The sequence below is a fragment of the Lissotriton helveticus genome, chromosome 10 (genome assembly GCF_964261635.1).
Source record: "Lissotriton helveticus chromosome 10, aLisHel1.1, whole genome shotgun sequence".
Lineage (NCBI taxonomy): Eukaryota > Metazoa > Chordata > Amphibia > Caudata > Salamandridae > Lissotriton > Lissotriton helveticus.
In genome coordinates this window covers 22,533,492-22,558,392 of record NC_136071.1, presented here as the reverse complement: position 1 = coordinate 22,558,392, position 24,901 = coordinate 22,533,492, and the positions used below count along the sequence as shown (strand labels likewise).

The following is a 24,901-nucleotide window of genomic DNA, read 5'->3' as shown; positions in this document are numbered from 1 at the left end:
GCAAACGGAATGTTTCCAGCATTTCTATTGACACTGAATTCCTTTTGCCTCCGCTACCTTCCCGTCTGCTTCTTGAATCCATTCCTAGGTAGAAGCCTTACAGTGTTTGGTCATATGCTGAATCTATGCTCTGGCTATAGCTGTGAGCATTTTATTTGGGGACAATAAATTATATGTACACATTTAACTCCACCTTTTTCCCTAAAAGGGAACTCTTAGAGAGATCAGTTACTGAGTGAATGTTAGGACTGAACTCTAGCCCCGAGAAGATTTCCTGCCATAGAACACAGACTTTATGCTCGACTGGCAGGAATAGTGAATGCACAGCTGATGTACTAGAAAGGAGAAGCAGGATATGTCACTTGATTTTATTGACCAGACGAAGAAAGGTTGCAGCCATATGGTGCAGGTAGGATGAAATCCAACCAATTTGTGAGGCAGGAATATGGGATCAGTACTATACTTCTCCGAGACTGGTGCATGTTGTTTTTAAACGTAGGCATCCTGTATCGTCGGTGTGATGTGGTATTTTAATCCAAAGTATAAAGTTAGCTGAAGTTTGTTAAGTAGGTATATAGAAAGCACATTGCCATATTCAGGACGTGAAAGATCAAGCGTGATTGTTATATCCAGGAGAAGAAAATAAGGCACTTACCTGTGACTATCGTTCTCCATTATAGTATCTTTCACAGGTTCACATGCTTCAATCATTCCCAGTCATTGAAGTGGGAGTCCCATGGTACCAAGAAAGCAGGATTCAATTATATGCATAAAAACTTTCACTTTAATAACTAATCCTTATGCTTTATTAAGAACCAAAGTTCAGCCAATCAGGCAACAGCACTCTAGAACACTCTCCACAGAGGCATCAATCCCTCAGATTTTGTAACACAAGTGGAATAGAAGGACCCAGATAATAATGGGAGCCTCTATGGGCAGGAGGGTGGGTCGCCGGTGAATCTATGAAAGACACCAATACTGGAGAACTACAATTACAGGTATGCAACTTATTTTCTTCTCCATTATTGGATCTTTCCTAGATGCACATGCTTGAATCAGAGTAGTTGGCAGTTAAAACACTTGCACTATCATTAATAAATTAATAGAATAGAGGAGGGGGGAAACAAATTAAGACATGTCTCACCATATTGAAATAGATGGCCCAACACTGCTACTCCACAGCGGCATCACTCCGTTCAGAGCAGTCTAGGCAGTAGTGCCATGTCAGCATGTGCCTGTTTCTCCACATCTCTGTGCGACAAATTTGTTCAGTAGGTACACCATTACAGAGAGCTGTGGCAGTAGAGACAGCCCTGGTAGAATGAGCTTTTACTTTATCCTTCAACTGCTTTCGGATTTTTCTATGGCAAAATTGCATAGCTGCTGAGATTCATCAGGCTATACTCTGCTTGGAAACTGGGAAACCATTTAGAAGGTTTCCATAAGCGACAAATAGCTGGTCCGGTTTCCTAAACTGTTGTGGCCTATTATAATAAAACCTGAAACCTCTTTTAACTTCCAATATAGGCAAAGATCTTTCAGAGGCACTGGGGAGTTGGAAAGCATATCCTAAGATGGTCGGCTCATTTAAATAAAAATCCGAAGCAGCCTTTGGTATGAACTTAGGATTGGTTCTTAGAATCACACTGTTATGTCTGAACTGCGTGAACAGTTCTTCATTTGTGAACGCTTGAATGTCATAAACTCTCCTTGCTGATGTTAGTGCTGTTTTCCATGTTAAGAGTTTTAGATCTGCTTTGTGAATGGGCTCAAATGTGGCTTTCAACAGTTGCCCAAGTTCTATGTTCAGGTTCTAAGATGGAGGAGGTGTCTTTACAGGGGGAAACGCTCTAAAAAGGCCTTTGAGAGTCTGCTTGATCACTCTGCTAGACCACAATATAGGGGATTTATCCGATCTTCTCAATCCTAAAATCGCTGCCAGATGTACTTTTATTGAAGTGTGACACAAGTCTAATTTTGCTAGCAGAAGCAGATACGGGAGATGTTGCTTTGCTCTGGTGGTGCTGAAATGGGATGAATGTTTACCTCCTGCCACTAAAAACGGAAACCTTTTAATTTGAGTTTGTCTGTTTTGTTGGTAGTGTCAGCTCAGGCCCTCGCAAGGATTTCTCTGCAATCTTTTGGAATACTCAGCCTTACATTCAATGTATTCAGCGGCCAGGCCGACAAGTGAAGGATGTCTGGTTCAGATGAAGTAGCGTTTGTATTTTCTCCAACTGAATGTGGGTCTGTTCTCAGAGTAGCAGGAGCTCATTGAACCAGACTGCCGGGGCCATCTGGTGGCAAATAGAATTATTCAACAAAGTCCCCTCTTCAATTTTCTCGGTAGCTTTTGGGATCAATGGGATTGGCGGGGAAGTGTATTCCAGGATCCCCTACCATCTGATCGAAAACGCATCCCCCTCCCCGACCCCTGCTATGGGTGCCAGCTTGCGTAGAACCTGCATTTTCGATATTTCCCTTGTCACGAACAGGTCTAGGTTTGGTTTTCCCCAACAATCGAAAATGCTGTCCAGAATCTGTTGGTTGAGTTCCCATTCTGACAGCTGGTATTTGTTCTGCTCAATGTGTCTGCTAGGACACTGGTTGTTCCTGGAATGTGTTCCGCTTTGAGTGTTAGTTGATGTTGCAGAGCCTGCTTCCAAATTTCCTGTGCTTGTTGCGATAAAGCTGCTGACCTCCTACCCCCTTGCTTCTTTATATAATGCATGCTGGTGGTTTTGTCCGTATGACTTAGTACTGATGATCCTGTTATCCTTTGGACAGGTTTGTATTCTGTATCCACCATTGCAAAGATGTTATCATGGTCTAAGTGATCTGAATTACACCGTCGAGGGACTCTTGAACCTGCGACTTGTGTGTCTTGTTCCTCCTGCATAGGTCGCATGTGGAGGCAGAAATTTGGTATCAGTAGCCTGCTATAGGATAGTGTTCTGAGGAGTGATTTGTATAGGTGAACTAAAACAGACTTTCTTCTGAGCAATTTCCGTGCTAACAGTTGAATCCGTATTTGTCTTTCCTTTGAGACGAATGCCTTGGATTGAATTATGTCGAACTGCTCACAAGAACGTTTAAGTTGTTGAAGTCTTGAAAGACGATTTTTGTTTGTTGACCCTAAGATTTCAATCCGAAAGGGAAAACTTTGAATTGATAGTGAGTGCCGGCTACTTCAAATCTCAGAAACGTGCGATGATTTCAGTGAATTTGGACATGGAAGTAAGCATCCTGGCGATTTAAAGCAGTCATGTGAACTCTGTGATTGAGCAGATGTAGGCTATCCTGCAGAGAGACCAAATAGTAATCCTACCAAAGGCCATGGATGGAAAGGATTCAAGCAATTCATTTTTATCTGTCTTATGAAATATAATAAAGGCTCTTATAGGTGCATTACATGTACAAAATTCAAATAATTGTGTTTTCTGTGTTTGTTTTAGTAACCGAGCTGCGTTGCACCTGTACTCGAACACTCTAAATTTCCAGTAAGTATGTTAGGATGTCTCCTCTTTCACTGCTTGACTTAACCTCTTTTCGCTAATACTGACGTTGTTTTATTCATTTGTTGATGGCTTCTTTGCGGACCAGCCTATGAGAGAGCCCCGTTAAGACAGACATTCTTCCAGAATGTCATTTTCTTCCTATGTGTCCACCATCCTTGGTATTGTCCCATCGCGAGGGATTCCGAAACTTGATTACTGAGAAAATTCCACCAATGTAAAAACGTTAAAGCTAGAAAACAGTTTAGCTTAACTTATCATGCTTTGACACTTGTGAAGGCTCCAGTGCAGGATCCAAGACTTATCCTGCTTTGATGCATGAAGGCTCCAGTGCAGGGTCCTGTACGTATCCTGCTTTGACGCACAAAGGCTCCAATGCAAGGTCCTGTACGTATCCTGCTTTGACGCACAAAGGCTCCAATGCAAGGTCCTGTACCTATCCTGCTTTGACACACGAAGGCTCCAATGCAGGGTACGCGCAGCCCTCGTGCTAATACTAGACACATGCTGCTAAGAAGGTCCTGTGCAATGAGCTCTGCAGCCCAGACAAACCGATCGTGTGCAGTGTTATTCACTCACAGGTGCCCCCAGCATGCTGCATTCTCCGCACTGCTGCCATCGCTCCCTCTCTTGAGTCCACAGGTGGCACAGCCCCAACCATTGGCGCAGGGAGCAGTGGACATTGCCATGGTGGAGATGTGTGCACCGTATCCGGTGCAGGGCGAGGAGAATCCCAAGAGGGGCTCTTGTTATCATTGAGTGAACCCTGCGAGGAGGAATGGTGGCAGAGGGATGTAGAATCTCCCACGCCTCTCAAGACAAGTGCTCCTTCCGGCTCATGTTCACTCTGTGACTACCAGGAGGCTTCCGAGTCTGCACCTGGGCAGCTGTATTGAATCCTTGCAGGAGAGCAATGAAAGAAACAATGTGTTCGAGGCATGTGGGCTGCTGAATTCATATCTGTGCATAGATCGCCGCCTAGTGTTGGGTCCGGATGATTGAACATTGTTGTCCTGGAAGAGTCTTTGAAGTATCACGAGATAGGTGGCTCCTCCCCTGGACTACAGTGCGCATGGGCATCCTCTCCATCCTTAGATTGTTTTTTCCCGCCATTGGGTTTGGATGTGATTTCCAACTCGGAGTTTGGAGTCGATAAAAAAACTTTTTCTAAAAGGCCTTCGGGGTCGTCGGTATTGTTATTCGATCGGTAACGACTACTTTATTTCGGTTGTTTTATACTCAGATCGTCGAATCAGGCCACGTGGCCTTCTCGACACCAAGGGCCAATCGTCGATGGAACGAAGTCCATTCAAAAGATGCCCCAATTGTAACTCGAAATTCCCACACATAGATAAACACCCTGTGTGTAACAAGTGTTTATCTCCTGAACACAATGAAGCCGACTGCTTAGCTTGTGCGCAGTTTCGTTCCAAGAAAACACTTCGGGTTCGAAGAGCAGCGAGGCAGACGATGCAGAAGCCAGCGCCTGACCCGGAGAACATCTTTGAAGACGACGAAGAGGTCGTCGAAGCAGAGGACTCTGACCAGCAGTCGGAGCAGGGGTCGGAACATGACTCCAACTACTACGTCGACGAAGAAGACGACATCGTCGAGGTAGGGGACGACGATCCAGGCATCGGAGCCGTCGAGGACGACTCCGGCGAGGACACTGGGCCAACCGTGAGTACGGAGCCCAGTACATTCACCGATACGCTTCCAAAGGCTCAGGTCGAGGCATCGCCGGAAGGCCTTGGCCAAGATCTAAACATCTATTCTATAGCCCCGCAATTCAGCCCGGCTAAGAACATAAGGCAAGAGCCATCTGTGCAACATTACCATTCCCTGGTAATATCGAAACCGAAAGTTAAAGAAGCAAAACAAAAACCGAAACTGATAGAGTTCCCACTCTTCAGACCGAAAGGTGCGGATCCATCGGCGCCGACCAAACACAAAATGGCCGTCGACATGGCTGGGTCGCATATCGGGGCTGTCGAGCCAAGAGCCAGTACGCCCAGAGACATGCCTAAACTAAAAGCCGTTGAACCGACGAGATTGATGTCGACGCCAGGCAACACAAACAAAGGACTCCAGCAGAAGATGGTTGTCGAGCCGAAACAATAAGTCGACAAGCCAAAGACGGTGCAAACAAGACCACTCGAGCCGAAGGCAAGAATCGAGGCCAAAGGGGCGGTCGAGCCGAGGCAAAACATCACTCCGAAGCACCAAGCTCCGAAGACGACACAAGGCCAAAAAGTGGTTATCGAACAAACAAAAACAGTCGGGTCGATAACAATCACGGCACCGAAGAAGGTCATACAGCCTAAAAAGACTGTTGAAGCACAAAAGTCCCTCGGACCGATAAAATTCGGACTTCCGATGCACATACGCCAAAAATCGGTCGAACCAACGACGGAAATCGAACCGACACAAACAAGAAAGGCGATAACGGGGAAAATAGCTCAGGCACATGAAGAGCAAGAGCCCTCCGCAGAAGAGCAGACCAAACTGTATGTGGACCCAGATACTGGCAAACTTACCCTATTAAAAAGGAAAATCAGACCAGACACTTCTGCTGAAACCTACCGAATACCACTAAAAAAGAAAAGACTCTTCTACATCTCCAACTCTCTTTGAGCCCATCAGCACACATGTGCAAGAAACTTATACATATTCTCCCACACGCACAGATGACGATGTAGAATATGAGGATAATGAACTGTATAATTATCCAGTGGACAATGACCAGGACAACCAAAATCAACCATGGTCTGATCCGGTCGATCCTGTCGACTCGCAGCCCGTGCAAGATAATACTGCATACCCTGTAAAAACTTCGCCTACAGAGGACACAGCTGCTTTCAATGCATTAATCGAAAGAGCAGCATACAACCACCACGTGGAAATGCATGCAGACCCCATTGAGGAAGACTTCCTCTTTGACACTTTCAACACTTCTGAAAGATCAGTGAAAACATTGCCAATGCTAAAGGGGTGCTTAAACACGCAGGGGACATATTTAAGGAAACAACCAGGGCAAGAGTCATTAACCCCAGGATAGAAAAGAAATATAGGCCAGCACCAGTGGACCCTACATACATTAAGGGACAGCTGCCCTTGGACTCTTTGGTAGTATCCAATGCACGCAAATGTGCTAATTCTCAAACTACTGGCGAAGCTCCGCCTCCAGACAAAGAGTCTAAAATTTTGGAGGCTTCAGGCAAAAGGGTAGCTGTTCAAGCAGCTAACATATGGAGAATCTCAAACACACAAGCCCTGTTAGCCAGGTATGACAGGGCACACTACGACACACTTGAGCACCTTCTCCAGCATCTACCTGACCTTTATAAGGAACAGGCAGAGTTCCTAATACAGGAGGGAAAGTTAATATCGAACGCCTCCATCAAGTGTGCGTTAGACGCAGGTGACACAGCAGCCAGGGCTATCAATACCAGTGTCATGCTCAGAAGACATGCGTGGCTCCGCATCTCTGGGTTCAAAAATGAGGTTCAAACCACTTTACTTAATCAGCCAGTGAACCCTGATTATTTGTTTGGCCCTAATGTGGACACAATATTAGACAAAATGAAGAAGGATACCGAGACAGCTAAGTCTATGGGAGCCTTGCAGTCACAACAATACAGAGGCGGCACCTTTCGTCGCTCCGGCAACAGAGGAGCTGCAAGAGGAGGGTCAGCGCAGCAAACCTCATACAACAAAGGGAACACGCAAAACACCTACAACAAAAACAGTAGAGGTGGATACCGTGGCAATAACAGCAAAGGTAGAGGACGAGGGAATAACACCACCAGATCCTCTACCAATACCAAGCAGTGACTTCTTGTCAATGCCCCCAGACCATGTAATACCGGTCGGGGAAGATTACAGCAGTTCCTGCAAGTCTGGGAAAACCACTACAGACAGGTGGGTGAGGCAAATTATCTAGCATGGCTATTGCCTAGAATTAATCTCCACACCACCCAACATACCCCCAAAACACCGTCCTATGTCCGCCAGAACACCTACACTTATTGCAGCAAGAAGTCATCAGCATGCTACAAAAGGGGGCCATAGAACTAGTACCCTTAGAACACCAGGGTACAGGGGTGTACTCACTATACTTCCTAATCCCCAAAAAGGACGGGTCTCTCAGGCCAATCTTGGACCTCAGGCCCTTAAACCAATACATTTTATCAGAACATTTCCACATACTCACTCTACAGCAGGTGTTGCCACTGTTGCATCAAGGACACTTCCTCGCAACACTAGACCTCAAAGACGCATATTTCCATATACCGGTACACCCAGCACACAGGAAATATCTCGGGTTTACAATACAAAATCAGCACTGTCAATTCAAAGTCCTTCCTTTCGGGGTGACAACAGCCCCCAGAGTATTTACCAAGTGCCTAGCGACAGTAGCTGCACATCTCAGAAGACAGCATATTCATGTCTATCCATATCTGGACGACTGGCTAATACAAGCACAGTCAGCCCAGCAATGTGCCAGCCACATGTCACGCACTATTCACCTCCTGCACAGTTTAGGTTTCTCGCTGAACTACCCAAAGTCCCATCTTCAGCCTGCCCACGTACAACAATACCTGGGAGCGACGATAGACACTCTAGCAGGGAAGGCACAGCCGAATTCTGTCAGAATAAACAGCATTCAGACGCTAATCCAAAGGTTCAAGCCCCAACACTCGCTCCCAGCCCGAGTGTTTATGAACTATTAAGTATGATGGCCTCATGCATTTTCATAGTCCCTCACGCAAGACTACACATGCGTCCGCTGCAGGATTGCCTAGCACGTCAGTGGAACCAGGCTTAAGGACAATTAGACAACCTAGTGTTGGTGACCAGTCGTGCATACAACTCTCTGCATTGGTGGAACCCACAAAACGTTTGCAAAGGACAACTGTTCCAAGAGCCTGTACCACAAATAGTCTTGACAACGGACGCATCCCTGATAGGGTGGGGAGCCCATGTCCTCCACCACACAGTACAGGGCTTATGGACCACGGAGCAGAAAAAATGCACATCAACCTACTGGAGCTGATGGCAATTTTTATGGCAATGAAAGCTTTCAAAGTACATCTGTGCAACAAGACCGTGTTGATCCGGACGGACAGCATAACTGCACTGTACTACATACAGAAGCAGGGAGGAACACACTCTCCACAGCTGTCACATCTGGCTCAAAGCATGTGGAAGTGGGCTATTCAAAGAAACATTTTTCTCATGGCCGAACACCTCCCAGGCAAGGACAATCAGATAGCGGATCTGCTCAGCAGACACAGCCAACAGATGCACGAGTGGGAGATTCATCCCACAGTGCTTCAACCATACTTTCAACAGTGGGGACAACCAGAGATAGACCTGTTTGCCACAAAACAAAACGCAAAATGCCGGTACTTCGCCGCAAGGTTCCCACACCCGCAGTTTCAGGGCAATGCGATATGGATGAACTGGTCAGGCAAATTTGCCTACGCTTTTCCACCAGCACCGTTGATCCCGCTAGTGGCACGCAAACTGCGCCAGCACTCCATGACGCTAATCCTAGTTGCTCCAACATGGGCGAGGCAACCGTGGTACACCACGTTCCTAGAACTTTCCGTGGTGCCTCATGAAAGACTAAAACTAACACCCAGTCTCTTAACGCAGAGCCATGGAGACATTCAGCACCCAGATCCACAACAGCTGAACCTTGCAATCTGGCTCCTGAAGTCATAGAGTGTGGCTACCTAAACTTACCTCCTGACTGCATGCACATTATCAGAGAGGCAAGAAGACCTACCACAAGAGCATGCTATGCGGCAAAGTGGAAACGTTTTGTCATTTACTGTAAGAACAATGACATAAACCCACTAGACGCATCAACTCAAAATATCATATGCTATCTTTTGCACCTACATCGCTGCAATCTAGCCTATACATCTATAAGGATACTTAGCTGCCATAGCAGCTTACCTTCAAAACAGCAACACCTTTCCCTATTCAGAGTGCCTGCAATTAAAGCATTCATGGAGGGGCTCAAACGAGTGATCCCCCCAAGACACCCACCTTCACCTGTCTGGAACCTAAACATCGTTTTAACCAGACTAATGGGACCACCTTTTGAACCTCTACACTCGTGTGAAATACAATTTTTAACATGGAAGGTGGCGTTTCTCGTAGTGATTACTTCGCTTAGAAGAGTTGCGAGCTGCAATCCCTAACTATTCAAGAGCCATTCTTCCAAATCCACGCTAATAGGGTCGTGCTTAGGACAAACCCTAAATTCATGCCAAAAGTGGTGTCCCACTTCCACATCAATCAAACAATAGAACTGCCCGTGTTCTTCCCAAATCCACAGTCAGTACCTGAAAGGGCCCTGCACACACTAGATGTTAAAAGGGCTCTCCTATATTACATAGACAGGACAAAAGATTTCAGGAAAACAAAACAGTTGTTTGTTGCTTTTTCACCACAACACAAAGGCAAACCCATTTCTAAATCTGGGTTAGCCAAATGGATTGTTAAGTGCATTCAAATATGTTATCTTAAGGCAAAACGCACTTTAACAGTTCCCCCAAGAGCACATTCAACACGCAAAATGGGGGCATCCGTGGCTTTCCTAGGAAATGTTCCTCTAGAGGAAATATGTAAAGCAGCCACATGGTCTACCATACATACTTTCACAAAACACTATTGTGTAGATGTACATTCCAAACGGCAAGCTGCTGTAGGACAGGCTGTTCTAAAAACTTTGTTTCAGACTTCTGCAGCTGGCACAGGTAGCCACCGCTAAGGGAGAGACTGCTATACATTCTATGCACAGATATGAATTCAGCAGCCCACATGCCTCGAACGGAATATGCTACTTACCAGTATGCATCTGTTCTTGGCATGTAGGGCTGCTGACATTCATACCGCCCACCCTCCTCCCCGGTGCCTGTCGCAGCTGTAGCATTCATTCTAACTCTCACTTTCTTGCATGGACATCTCTTACTGTACAACACTCCACCTCTGCCACAATGGCAAAAAACTATCCAAGGATGGAGAGGATGCCCATGCGCACTGTAGTCAAGGGGAGGAGCCACCTATCTCGTGATACTTCGAAGACTCTTCCAGGACAACAATGTGCAATCATCCGGACCCAACACTAGGCGGCGATCTATGCACAGATATGAATGTCAGCAGCCCTACATGCCAAGAACAGATGCATACTGGTAAGTAGCATATTCCTTTTCAAATCTCTGTGCAGCTTATTGATCCATATGTTCTAAGAAAAAAAAAACTACAAAATGTCTCTGCTGCCGACGTTCCTTGTTACATTTCAGGGATGCCAAGGGTAGCCATGCGCTCTACAAGAATTAATTAATAATAATGTGTGCCTGCTGCTGTTCATGTTGCAATGTCTCTTTTTAATTTTTTTAACTTAGCTTAGGTTTTTGGAGTTAAGGCTCTTATTCTAAAACCGAACAGCTTGTTTATTGAGCTAGGTGTGTGCATTTTAATGGATAGTTTAAAGAGACAGACTGCCGGGGCGGCCTGGTGATTGCCAAATGACAGTAACGTAGCTGTGTGTGACTGCACTTCGCACATACCAACATTTGATAGCTTATCCCTTAAATACCAATTACTTCGGTGCAAAGCAAAGGGTACAGTATTTGGTCTGTGCTAGAAAACTATACACATCTCAATAACAGAGTGTTATGCCTCAAGTGGACATCTGTCATTGTCAGTGATGGTGCACAACGTGAGAAATGGACCATTGGCCTTCTTGTCTGCCTGCTCTAATGTTTAAACATGCAAAACCAATTTATAGCCACAATGAGCACATTTAGATACGTTGTAAACTTGGGGCATCCTGCGTGGGTCCAACCGAGCTGGATCCGTGCAGGACTAACATGACGGAAGAAACCTGCATGCTTTGAGTAGAAACCTGCAGGCTTTGAGTAGAAACCTGCAGGCTTTGAGTAGAAACCTGCAGGCTTTGAGTAGAAACCTGCAGGCTTTGAGTAGAAACCTGCAGGCTTTGAGTAGAAACCTGCAGGCTTTGAGTAGAAACCTGCAGGCTTTGAGTAGAAACCTGCAGGCTTTGAGTAGAATCCTCCATGCGTTGAATTTGTGTGTGCTCGCGCAGGCGAGAGGAGGTGCGAGTGAGCATGATGCAAGTTTTGAGTGAGGGTAATGGGTCGAGAGGCTTGGACTTCTTCCAGGACCACTGTTTTTTCCAACTAAAAACGGCCCCTTAAAAATGTTTCAACAATAACAGAGACTAGTACACAAACGCCCACCACTGACAGAAAAGCACTCGCATAGAGCCGACAGCAATACTATCAGATTTCTATAAGCACTGGAAAAGCCTCCGTGTAGTTTTTTTTTTTTGTTTTTTTTTGGGCTACAAAAAGGGTAAACCAGGGTAACCACTGCTTTTATAACTTTTAAAACCTGGGAAACACTTAACACTCCAGCATTCCCAACAAATAAAAACTGGAAATTGAAACCATCTTGTGGTTCCTTCCTTCTGCAGGATCAGTGAAGTGGAGCCCAAGTATTACGCGGATGGCGAGGACGCCTACGCCATGAAGCGGGACCTGACACTGATGGCTGATGAGGTAAGATGAGTGACAGTCATCCTTCTGATCAGAGCGGTTAACAGTACCCTGAGCGCTAGCAGTGGAGAGAAGCTTCTAGCTGCAGAGCATGAAACCCATGTAACACAGCAGCACACTGGCAACTGAAGGGCTTGGTGCTGTACTGTAGACTAACCGCATGCAGGGGATTCCAGCATCATAGGGGGAAGTTTGGGGTTGAAGTCCTGCACCGAAGCAAAGGAGCAGGGAATCCCAGGTTCTCGAACATTGTATGTTTCATGGCCTTGCACAAACTATTCTACACCCTATGACTGAGAATGTTAGGAATAGCGTTTTATACAAAGACAAATACCTTGGTGCTGATAGTATACCTATCCTATTTCCCAGGTCTACACTGCAGCTGATCAAGTAGATAGGTTTACAACTCCACTCTCCCTTGAGGCCACCGTACACACGATATTCCACCACACATTGTGCTATTGCCATAATATGAAGTATCTGTCCGCTGCAGCTTTTCATCGACTTCGCTCTGAGAGATGAGATACCTTTTCCGTATTTTCCTTCCCCTTCTTTGAAAAGATGTTTCCCTGTGGCTGGTCCAGTCATAAATATTTATGCGGATGACCCAAACTGTAGTGCATCTATCACTCGCACCGCAGCTGTTAGAGCTAGGATTTTAATATGATTATTTCCATCCGCAATCCTAAAGTGTGGAGATTCTTTTTTAACCAGCTATCCCATCCTCTGGAGTGGAATCTACCACGTTTGCACCTCGGAGGATAAAATAAAGAAAGTTAAAGAATTTGAGTGAATTATTTTCTCCACTTCTGGAAACCTCTGTCTTCAATAAAGAAAAAAATCATCAAAATCCCCCTCATCTATATATCTACTTCGTTGTCAGTAGGTAAGCCTTTCTCTCCTCCTACCTCATTGATAATGTACCCATTCATAGGTTCTCCGTTCACAAGTACCTCTTCAGTTCGCTCATGGAAGAGGCTTCCTAGTCATGTAGTGCCCGCATCACAACTTCTGCGACCTTTTAGGAGAGTTGGGGCTTTGCTGCTATCTCTGCCTAGTATGAGGATGCGCCTTGGTAAAACAATTTACCAACATTGGTGCATAGAGTGGAAATAGTAGTGGTGAATCTCAGAACAGTGACCGCTGTTAAAGCAACGGCCAGAGCAACACGACTCGGTGTTTATAGAAGACCACCCCCCTTTCGCCTCCGGTTTATTCTCCACCAGATGATATTAAAAATTCTTACTCCACACCCAAAATATCCCACGCAAAATGTTATCTTGGTTTGATGAGAAGAAAAATTAATGCTTCCTTTACTATGACCGGGCAAAAAGCTTGCAAGATGTTGAAAGCTGTCCAGTTCTTGTACCGCCTTTGGCAAGAGGGTCCATTAAAGACCTGGCTTAGTCCTGTGCACTTACTCCGGAGACGGGCAGGTAATACAGATACCCAGATTAATTCTCCGCGCACATTACTGTTCACATGAAGCTGAATTTGGTAAGTGCGGCGCCTGGCCAGAGCAGGTCTAGAAGCCATCTCCAGTGGCGTCAATAGAGGATAATTTGAGTTACAAGTTGAAGGCAAAAAGGACAAGCATTAGCTTGTCTCCACCTTCCCAACATCTTTACTGGATGTTCCTTCTAAGAGCCAGTGCCTCTGCTAATGACACACACATCTGGAAAGTGTTTTGGCTCAAGGTTGCTTGTCGCAAGAAAGACCGATGTTATTTTAAGTGATTGTTTTGATCAACATGCATCTCCCCACATATCCCCCCCACACTCAGTAAGCATAGTTTGGAAGCTACTTAATTTCAGGTGGGGCTCCCTGGTGTGCCTCTGCTGGTTGCTTAGAGGACACTTACTACTAGTGCCTCTTGGATTGACAGGTGCTCAGGGTACTAGAAGATCCATCTTCAGTTGAACGTCTGAGGCTGTGTACTAATGGCGAATCCTTGCCATGGCCGCTTCGGTATTTCTGTGTGCTGGGAGATTCAGTGTGTGAAGTAGACTGCGATCTCCACTTGCCCACAGACCTGACCGGAGCTCAGCAAAGTAGGTTTTTCCTCCTCGGGACCTTTCTGCTCCCTCTGACGTTAATTTCTATCACATGAACAAAGTTGATGAGGTTACGCTGTAGGTAATTTAACCCTGCTTAGGTTGCACAGAGCCCTGCTGAGGGTGTGCAGAATGTACACAAGGAAGCGTTTGAATGACTGCTATCCGCACATGGACAGCAGCAAGCTCATTTGATGTAAACTGGACAGGAGCCCGATGGTCTGTTCAATAGAGTAGTGTAACTTTCTGACACTGTTTAAGGCTCAGAATACCCAATGGGAGCTGGTGAGCTACTCCCATATCTGCTGCTAGTTCCTCACTTTGGTCTCAAGCGATCTTCTCGTTGGGCGATAGGTGCTGCTACCCAAAATGCATGTTGGAACCCAGTGACACTTGTGCATTGTCTTAGTATATAATACAGGACTTTGAGCAAGGGCTCGTCCATCTATTGCAGAATCTTCCTTGGAGCACTGGGCTGTTTTTTGTTGCTAAGCATAAGAGGAGCAGTAGTAAAATGTGTTAGTTGGAAAAAGACACTACTGCTAGCCGTTGCATCAGCCAGACGTGTTGGTGAAAATCAAACGTTCTCGGGCATGGACACTCTTCTTAAAACCTGCAAACATTGTCATTTTGGAAAGACGGTCCACGTTTATTCCGTGAGTGCTCTCCAAAAGATTCTGCATTTGGATTTCCTATTTTCTTTGTAAACCCACCATCTTTGCCCACGTTCACGCTACTCACTTGATCTAAAGAAAGCCCACAAATTCTGCCTGGAGCGGACAAGGCATTGCAGATCTGATCAACTCCCCTTCACTCCACCCCAGTAAAGGACAGATGATGTCCGGTCAGGAGACATTCCGCTGTTTGTGGTCTGTATTACACCATCGCAGCACAGTGAAAAGCTGCTCACTCGAAACCCTCTGCACCTTCCAGTGGAGGAATAGCAGTCTCTACAGCACCCACCCTCTAGTTCCTCTCCTGGATATTTCCAAAGCTGCAACGTCGCGGACAACCTACATATTTCACAAAACACGCTGCTTATACTGACTGTCAAAAGAGTGCACTGAATTCAAATGAAGCTCCAAGAAGCCTATTTCACTCCCTTGTTCCTTCTTTTTATTGTACTGCCTGCTAGCCTTCATTCAAGCATATGCAAATGAATGAAAAAGCTAGAACATAAGTTCCTTGCCTGTAACTGTAGTTACTTAGAATGGCTCCTTTTTTAAGTTCACTAGTAAACTTCCCTCCACCCTTAAATTAAGCCATAATTTTATTCCATCACACATTTTGTCTGTGAATTTTCAGGGTATGGTGCCTTCATAAGAAAGAAGCTTTCACCTAATGGGCTCCATTGCAGACCCAGACATTGGGGTGAATAGGGTGCAAGCACTAGGGTATTATATTTTTGTGTTTTGATACAGTTTGTGTACAATTCTATTTGGTGATTGCAGCCCTGACAACTGGGAATGATACAAACATGTTAATCTATGAAAGATATCAATGCTGGAAAACTGAAGGTGCAGGCAGATACTTCCATCTCAGCATTGGCCAGTTACTTGTGTGTGTGTGTGTGTGTGTGTGTGTGTGTGTGTGTGTGTGTGTGATATATATATATATATATATATATATATATATATATATATATATATATATTTAATCACATATAGGGAATTCCAGGGTCTGATGTGTGCTGTAACTCAGCTGCACAAAGTTCCACCGTGAGTGTGCTGGACGATTAAGCGGTTGGTGGCCTTCTATGGCCTGTAGTATACGGACATTGCACCGCGCATAGACCCTTTAATGTTCTTGTGACCATGGGTGCACAGTTTCAGACTTGTAAACACTGTCTTCTATCACAGCAACACAAGAAGCACACGGAGGTGAAGGAGAGAGGCAAGCAGAGCGCACTGGGCTTCATCGACAGCAAAGCAGATCACAAGTCGAACCATGTAGGCGAGTGCTGCCGGGATGAGAAATGCACCAGCGGAGGCGGAAACGTGGCGAAGGTGGAAGGAACCGAAGACAGCGGGGACAGCAAGGATGTGAGTGAAGTCAGCGAGGCCACAGAAAGCACCGATGTCAAGGACAGCTCGGAGGCATCAGACTCGGCCTCTTAAAGGGACATGCAGGAATACGTACTCTCTCGTGGCACAGAACCCTGTCCGTCAGGGTCCGCCGGGAGTCCATGGCGTACGAAAGGAAACTAAAGACATGCTTTGCATTATGATGCCTGGTGGAGGGAGTGTGCTGTGGGGCAATTCAGGGCGAAGGAACACAACCTTTTTATTGTCGAGATGTAAATGGTGCTCATTGACACAGTGGCTGCTCCACATCCAACCCCGCAAAGAACTCTACTTTTAAGTTGTGCAGTTTTCATACAGGTTTATGCTGGAGAAATAACAATAAAACCAGTGTGTATTTGAAAATGGTCAGTGGGCCCATTTCTCACCTCGTCAAATGGACCGGGGCAGGTTGGGTTGTTTTTATTTGCTGTTCTTGAATGCCATGTCTTTGCTGATCTAAACGATTCTGTGCCCTCCACCTTGAGTTAAAGTAAAGCTATTGATACTGTTGCAGATAGAATATTGCAAGATTCACAGAATTAGCATACGAGTTAGACTGAAAAGACAATGACCCATTGACCATCACCACAGTATGCTTGTCATAGGACTTCATCTTGACCAGACATTTAGTGTGAGCTCACAGCATCACTCCTGGGGCCGCGCTCTACAGTTCTGGTGCTGCAGGGCTGAAAAGTGTGCCTGTAGAGCAAGCTAATCTATTCAACAAGGCGGGCGGGGGATGTGAAAAGCACCTATAATCAAATCTATGTTGCTACAGGCTTGGCTGAGGAGGATGCAGAACAGTATTGGCTTCAGAGTTCTTTTAAAAAGGGGGGGGACTGGCTTATCTTGCCAAGGAGAGCAGTCTGACACACAAAAAGAGAGGCCCTCTGTTGAATGGGCCAAAATGTCTGCAATCAAAATCCTAAGGTAAGTCCAAACACGCACAGTCCTATGGCCTAGGAGTGTGGTGTTCAATATGGGTGTAGGAGGGGTGAGTAATGCTATACTTCCACAATAAAATGACGAATTGTTAGTAAATGCGTTTGTGTGTGACCGATTGGGAAATCGAGCATGGATTTAAACTTTCGTGAACATCCACTGAACATTAAACAATGGCAACGAAGCCTCATTCGCTTCCTAAGACCTATTGGGCGTTGTTACCTTATTTCTCTTTTACCAGCAGTCATTTTTAGGTCTCGACTGGCGTACACTGCGCAGCAGTGTCGTGCTGCTCGAGAAACTTTGTCTTAGCTAGTGGGGTTGAACCCGCCTCTGTCTTCCATTGGCTAGCTCCATAAATGGAGGCTAGCCATTGGAAGATAATAATGTCACTCATTCTTAGAGCAGATTCGTGGGCGTTTGTGTTTTTTTTAGCCCCACCCCCTTTGTTTCGTCATGAAAAGGTGGCCCATTGTGGGTGTTTCCTTTTTAGGCCGAGAACTTATTGTGGCCGTGTCTCCTTTCCAGGAGACATTCCTTGCCGCGCGCATCGCCTTGGAGGCGATTCGAAACGATCACGCGCACGCGAACGCGCTCGCTGCATTCTCTCAGACACACACACACGCACCCATGCACCCACGCACGCACATACAGGCCCCCCACGCTGCATTCTCTCACACACACACAAGCGCACATACACACGCGCACGCACAAGCGCATCACCCCTCCCGCCTACAACACTGCTTGTTTTATTAAGCTTTCGAAGGACTCCAATTAATTAATTGGAAGAGTCGTTTTTTCGATGCCTGAGAACGTACCTACTGCTCAGCTTCACGGTTACTCTTACGAAGTATACTATAACTGCATTAACCAGAACATCAGTCCTGCTCTTTTAGAAAGTTTCGGAGTACTCTGGAGAGAATTTCAATTATGCTTCAGACTTAAGAACACAAGAATATTACACAACGGGTTCCGTTTCTAATCCAGGACTCAATTGCATCGCCAGAATCCACAAAGCTTGAGGGAGATCTCTCCTAATCCAACAATAAAGATATTACTAAAGTGTGTTCCTAATGTATCGGCATACAACACTATATTATATCGCATTAACTTGCAGACTTTTGCTTTCTCAATGTAACATCTCTCAAACCCTTGTCCATTCACCTGTTTCTCCTTCAAACGAGTTGACTTTAGGGAATCGAACTGCACGTTTTGCCCTGACCCTGCAGCCGGTCTTCACCAGAGCTGTGTGTATTTGACATTATCCGTGATGGCGGTACCAACTGGGAGCTGTAATGTACCCCGCAGCCGTCACTTTGTCCGCAAATGAGCAGAAACACGTCACAAGATGTAATGGCGGCTGGAAAGGTAAGAGGGTTAAACGAGCCTCCAATCTTCCTCCAGGAGGCCGGTGGCCAGACTGATACCCGGGTTACAAAAAATGATATTTCGTTACATAAAATGTGGGCTGGAGCACTTTAACACTGAGCCATTATTACGAGGTAATTAGACTTTTATAATGGCCAATTAAATTTGGAACTTGCACGTTTGAACAAATTCATAGACGGCTGCCAAACAGTGAAAACTGACGTCCAACAGGCAACGAACGACCTCTGACTCAGAGTTCCATCAGATGTACCAAATGAAAACCTTCTAGATTCTTTAGGGCCAGCACCATACCTTTTCACTCCACCTACTGGGCACACTATTCACTCGGAGTCTGCCATATGCGTGAGGAGAGCGCCCCACCTGCTCGTTGACTTTGGTATGCGAGGGTCCCTGGTGGATGAGAAGCTTGACAATCTGGGCGTCTCCCTTCCAGGCAGCGAGGTGAAGCGGGTAGCAGCCCTTGCAGTCCCCCACGTTCGTTATTGCATTGTTCCTCAGCAGCGCTTCCACCACGTCCCTGCAAGAGAGAAGAAGCAGGCAATCTGAGAAGAGGGGGGCGTCTGTGAAGAGGAAGTGAACGGCCAACACCCCAAAAGTGGCAGCTGAGAGCATCAACTAGGTCGGTACAATGGCTTTTCCTCAATGCAAGCTTCCCATCATGTGCTCCTATACTGTATGCAGAACATTTCGGATGCACCAGTTGCACCCCACACAAAGACCCTGATTAGGAGTTACTGATCACATCAGATACTCTAGTCTAGAGATTGTTTATTGGATTCGACAAGTAACTCCAGTAACAATCTGCATCCAGGAAATCTGGGCATAACATCCTGGTTTTGAATCTTACTGCACGAAAATAAGCACGTTCCGTTAGTTTCTGGGCCTTTTCCCATGGTAGATATCGGCAAGATTGACATGCCAACATTATGCCCGGGGAAAATGGTGCTTTTTGACAGCCTTTCAAGTGCTGTCATTGGCGTTGGCGCACACATTGCAAGGAGGTGCAGCAGGAGCAGTGGCACCGGGCCGACAGGCGTACTGGTGCACTGCACCACATTTATGGGTGCCTTTTTCTACCCAGCCATAGGGAATGGGCCTGTTTTCAGTACTTGCATTAGGCCAATGACACACTTGCTATGCCACTGTGAACAGGTCGGATTTCATACAGGGATGCAGAGAGGATGAAAAGCTCTGTGGTCCCATTCAGTGTATAGCTTTGATCGACTGGAACATTGACAGGCTGGTCTCGCGATGTTTTTACTGCTGGCGGAACTCTGCTCCGGTGAATGAATGTAATCGGTTCAGAGCCGTGAAGAAATCCATTCCATTCCACGTTTATTTACCATTGTAATACCATGAGTAAAATTGCACCATGAGACTGGCAGAAACACAAATAGTTTTTAAATAGAAAAATGTGACAAATCCAGGTTTTGACAGCTCAGTTGGCCATCTCGAGAGAACAAAGTGACACTCTTTGATAGAGTCTATCTTTCAGCTTCAACATTCCTCACGGCGCTGTGACTGCCCGCCCTTCTGAGACGCCGTAGCCCCCCGCCATTAGACAGCGGAGCTCTGAACCCGCCTGCGCACAGGCACTAAATTGAAAGCAAGAGGCCAAGTTAATACAGGAACATTTTAAAAGCAGTAAGGCGTCTTTAAAGCGAAACCCTAGCCTGGGTGTCACTTAACCTTTCTTCGCCAGTCCCGGGCGGATGGGAGCCTATGACTGGGGCTGTCAAAAGCAGATTTGTGAGAGTAGATGTACTCACTCAGGATGGGGTGGCATCTGAGGCAGGGGTAATAGCAACTTTGACATATGGCACTTGTGTTGGGCTGTTTCTCTGCTTTTAGCAGTTGTGTGCCCAGCAGCAGTAGTGCCTGCAATGGTAAATGACAGAAGTCGATAGCACAAGTGGTTGATGTGATGATTACAAGTGTTGAAGCAGAGGGGGTGGATGTGGTGACCACAGGTGTTGCAGCAGCGATGGTGGTCATGGTGGCTATACGAGTGTCAGCAGATGTGGTGCTTCCTGCCATGTTTGCGGTCCATCTAATGGACATGTAGGTAGGTGACTTTGAGCGGCTTGTGGCTCATTTTAATCGTCCAAACTCGCCTCGAGCCCCCAAACAATGGGACAGTCTCGCACCACACTCCATCCCTCGCCCCACACTCCATCCCTCGCCCCACACTCCATCCCTCGCCCCACACGCCATCCCTCGCCCCACACGCCATCCCTCGCCCCACACGCACACCCTCTATCACACGCCATCCCTCGCCCCACACGCCATCCCTCGCCCCACACGCCATCCCTCGCCCCACACGCCATCCCTCGCCCCACACGCCATCCCTCGCCCCACACGCCATCCCTCGCCCCACACGCCATCCCTCGCCCCACACTCCATCCCTCGCCCCACACTCCATCCCTCGCCCCACACTCCATCCCTCGCCCCACACTCCATCCCTCGCCCCACACTCCATCCCTCGCCCCACACTCCATCCCTCGCCCCACACTCCATCCCTCGCCCCACACTCCATCCCTCGCCCCACACTCCATCCCTCGCCCCACACGCACACCCTCTATCACACGCCATCCCTCGCCCCACACGCCATCCCTCGCCCCACACGCCATCCCTCGCCCCACACTCCATCCCTCGCCCCGCACTCCATCCCTCGCCCCGCACTCCATCCCTCGCCCCGCACTCCATCCCTCGCCCCGCACTCCATCCCTCGCCCCGCACTCCATCCCTCGCCCCGCACTCCATCCCTCGCCCCGCACTCCATGTCTCGCCCCGCACTCCATGTCTCGCCCCGCACTCCATGTCTCGCCCCGCACTCCATGTCTCGCCCCGCACTCCATGTCTCGCCCCGCACTCCATGTCTCGCCCCGCACTCCATGTCTCGCCCCGCACTCCATGTCTCGCCCCGCACTCCATTCCCTCGCCCCGCACTCCATTCCCTCGCCCCGCACTCCATTCCCTCGCCCCGCACTCCATTCCCTCGCCCCGCACTCCATTCCCTCGCCCCGCACTCCATTCCCTCGCCCCGCACTCCATTCCCTCGCCCCGCACTCCATTCCCTCGCCCCGCACTCCATTCCCTCGCCCCGCACTCCATTCCCTCGCCCCGCACTCCATTCCCTCGCCCCGCACTCCATTCCCTCGCCCCGCACTCCATTCCCTCGCCCCGCACTCCATTCCCTCGCCCCGCACTCCATCCCTCGCCCCGCACTCCATTCCCTCGCCCCGCACTCCATTCCCTCGCCCCGCACTCCATTCCCTCGCCCCGCACTCCATTCCCTCGCCCCGCACTCCATTCCCTCGCCCCGCACTCCATTCCCTCGCCCCGCACTCCATTCCCTCGCCCCGCACTCCATTCCCTCGCCCCGCACTCCATCCCTCGCCCCACACTCCATCCATCGCCCACACTCTATCTCTCTCTCGCCCTCCCTCTATCTCGCCCTCCCTCTATCTCTCTCTCGGCCTCCCTCTATCTATCTATCGCCACACACTCCATCCCTTGCCCCACACTCCATTCCTCACCCTCCCTCTATTTCTCTCTCGCCCTCCCTCTATCTCTCTCACCCTCCCTCTATCTCTCTCTCGGCCTCCCTCTATCTATCTATCGCCCTCGCTATCTATCCTATCACTACAGCATCACTCAGGGGCACCACAACATCACTATGCGCTACCAAAATGCTTATAAGTACAACAGTAACTTACAATATTATTATAATATAATATTATTGCCAACATTGCCAACATTGCTTAATATTTTGCAACAGCTATCATCTTGCAAATCATCTTTATACACCAATACAGACTTTGCTAAAAATTTAATGCAACACATTGTCATATACAATGCCAATAACTCAAACTTTAATGCTGCGAGACCTATTGCATTGCAAATGCTTTTTTTTATTTTTTTGCCTGGGCTGTTTTTTCGTCAGTCTGTGCCAGCTCCCCGCTCGCTCGCAGTCTCCTCCCTGTGCTCCCACAGTGGCGGCTCTGACAACGCTTGTTTTCAATTTGAAACACTGTGTGACAATTGAAAAAAGTTTCCTTGTAATGTTAAGAGTTTTACCCAGGTAGACGAAAGAAGACACAGACGGCAGTGGGCAGCTGTTCCTGGACTCTCCGCCACTCTTAAAATGGCCGCCGTGCCGAGGACTCGCTGAGCAGTGCGCCCCCCTCCGCCGCTGCTGCTGCCTGCTTTCCGGCTTCCTTCCCCGCCCGCTGCTGCCGGAGTCTCCCATTAAAAGTATTGAATCCCTATTGAAAAATGCAGGTACTCCGTACCCATTTAAAGCAATGCACTACATTATGGTAAATGGCATCACTAAAATGGAAAAATGTATTTGGCTTCTGGAACTGCGATTTGCGATTTCTGTGCCCTCCGTATGGCAACATTCAACCAGAATACTCTTGCACCGCACATTTATCGCTCAGCCTCAGCACTAACGCTCACATGTACTGTCTGTGCAATGCATGCACGACGCACATTGTACAGGGGGCGGCTGCAATCATGACGTAGCCGCAGATCACGTGACATGCACAGCTCCTTTAGACACAGCCTCCTCCCGCGAGCCCCTAGTTTGAAAGATCATGGCAGACAGGAAGGAAAGTCTGAACTCTGTGCTAGGTAGACCCTTGTCCCGTACCAGCCTGAATGAGGTGGAGGCTGAGGTGGCCGCAGGGCTGCCCACGACGTCCCCTACCTCGAAGGGTGGAGATGATCGGACACCGGCCTGCGGCCGGAACCTGTCCAGTAGCCGCAGCATCTCGGCTTCTCAAGAGACTCTCAGCGGTCCGAGTGCTCGTTATCCTCACCGGGGGCACCATCGGAATGACCATGAAGGGCAATGGTAAGGAGCTTCATTGAATGTGACTTGCCCCCCCCCCACTGGGTGAAATACTTTGGCACGCATCCTTTTACAAGTAGCACCATAATTAACATTAACACCAAGCATTCTCGATTGCTATATGCTTCAGTTCTTGTTTGCAAAGGATTGACATTATGTTCTTTACATTATTCAGCTAAAATGTTTTCCTGTTAAAATAATGCCACAATTTTCTGTAATTCTGCACGTTCCCTCCTGAGACTATTGTTTTCTTTGTGCAAAATAATGCACACAAGATTGGGAAAACACGTCCTTATCTTTAATATGAATCATAGTCTCCCTTGTGAAAGTGCGATATTCTTGGTGTTCAAATCAAGCTCTTTTACCCTCGTGGATGTAAAATGTAAACACTCTAATTTTAGCCATGCCTGACAAAGACGACCGCTCTTTAGGCGGGCCTTGCACGTGTTGACTGGTGGGTATTTCATTCCATTCCATTCCCAGGAAAGGGCTTGCCCAAGGGCACTACAGGTCATGGGCATAGAATTACACTGGTAAGAGATGCAGCCTGTGTGTAGGTGGCGCTGTGTGTGGGTGGCGCTGTGTGTGGGTGGCTCTGTGTGTGTATGTGGCTCTGTGTGTGTGTATGTGGCTCTGTGTGTGTGTGGCTCTGTCTGTGTGTGGCTCGGTCTGTGTGTGGGTGCGTGTGGCTGTGTGTGGGTGCGTGTGGCTGTGTGTGTGGGTGCGTGTGGCTCTGTGTGGCTCTGTGTGGGTGCGTGTGGCTCTGGGTGCGTGTGGCTCTGTGTGTGGGTGCGTGTGGCTCTGTGTGTGTGGGTGCGTGTGGCTCTGTGTGGGTGCGTGTGGCTCTGTGTGTGTTGGTGCGTGTGGCTCTGTGTGTGTGTGGCTCGGTCTGTGTGTGGGTGCGTGTGGCTCTGTGTGTGTGGGTGCGTGTGGCTCTGTGTGTGTGGGTGCGTGTGGCTCTGTGTGTGTGGGTGCGTGTGGCTCTGTGTGTGTGGGTGCGTGTGGCTCTGTGTGTGTGGGTGCGTGTGGCTCTGTGTGTGTGGGTGCGTGTGGCTCTGTGTGTGTGTGGGTGCGTGTGTCTTTGTGTGTGTGCTAATGCAATAGGTCTCGCATTTGTGAGAGATTAAGCTATTGTCATTGTAAATGACAATGCCATTTATTTATCTGTTTTCAAACCCAACACATAAATAAAGTTTGTCATTTACAATGCCAATAGCTCTAACTTTTGCAAAGGCGAGACCGTTGCATTGTAAATGCTTGTTTTTTTTGGAGTTCTCTTCAAACTCTTTCCTGTTATTGAGGAAAATCCTCATCCATAGATGGAGTAATCCTCACCATCACGTTTTGTAAAGGCATTGGATACCTGGCCAACGAAGGCCACAGAAGAGGAGGGAGTCCTTGTGCTTTGAGATAGAAGACCACTGCCAGTCCCTGCCCACTTCAACACAGTGCTGGACATAGCTATAGTATTGGGACTAACAAT

General features: G+C 47.7%; 1 protein-coding gene across 2 annotated transcripts in view; it reads left to right on the top strand.

Moving 5' to 3' along the window:
* The window catches only part of NAA10 (N-alpha-acetyltransferase 10, NatA catalytic subunit), a 32,275-nt gene extending 15,683 nt beyond the window's left edge, over positions 1-16,592 (top strand). For both annotated transcript variants that reach the window (XM_078664592.1, XM_078664593.1), the window contains exons 6-8: positions 3,456-3,500; positions 12,031-12,115; positions 16,026-16,592. In XM_078664592.1, coding sequence (XP_078520718.1) covers positions 3,456-3,500; positions 12,031-12,115; positions 16,026-16,283 — 388 coding nt within the window. In that variant the 3' untranslated portion in view covers positions 16,284-16,592. The remainder of the gene's footprint in view (positions 1-3,455; positions 3,501-12,030; positions 12,116-16,025) is intronic.
* The last annotated feature ends 8,309 nt before the right edge of the window (positions 16,593-24,901 follow it).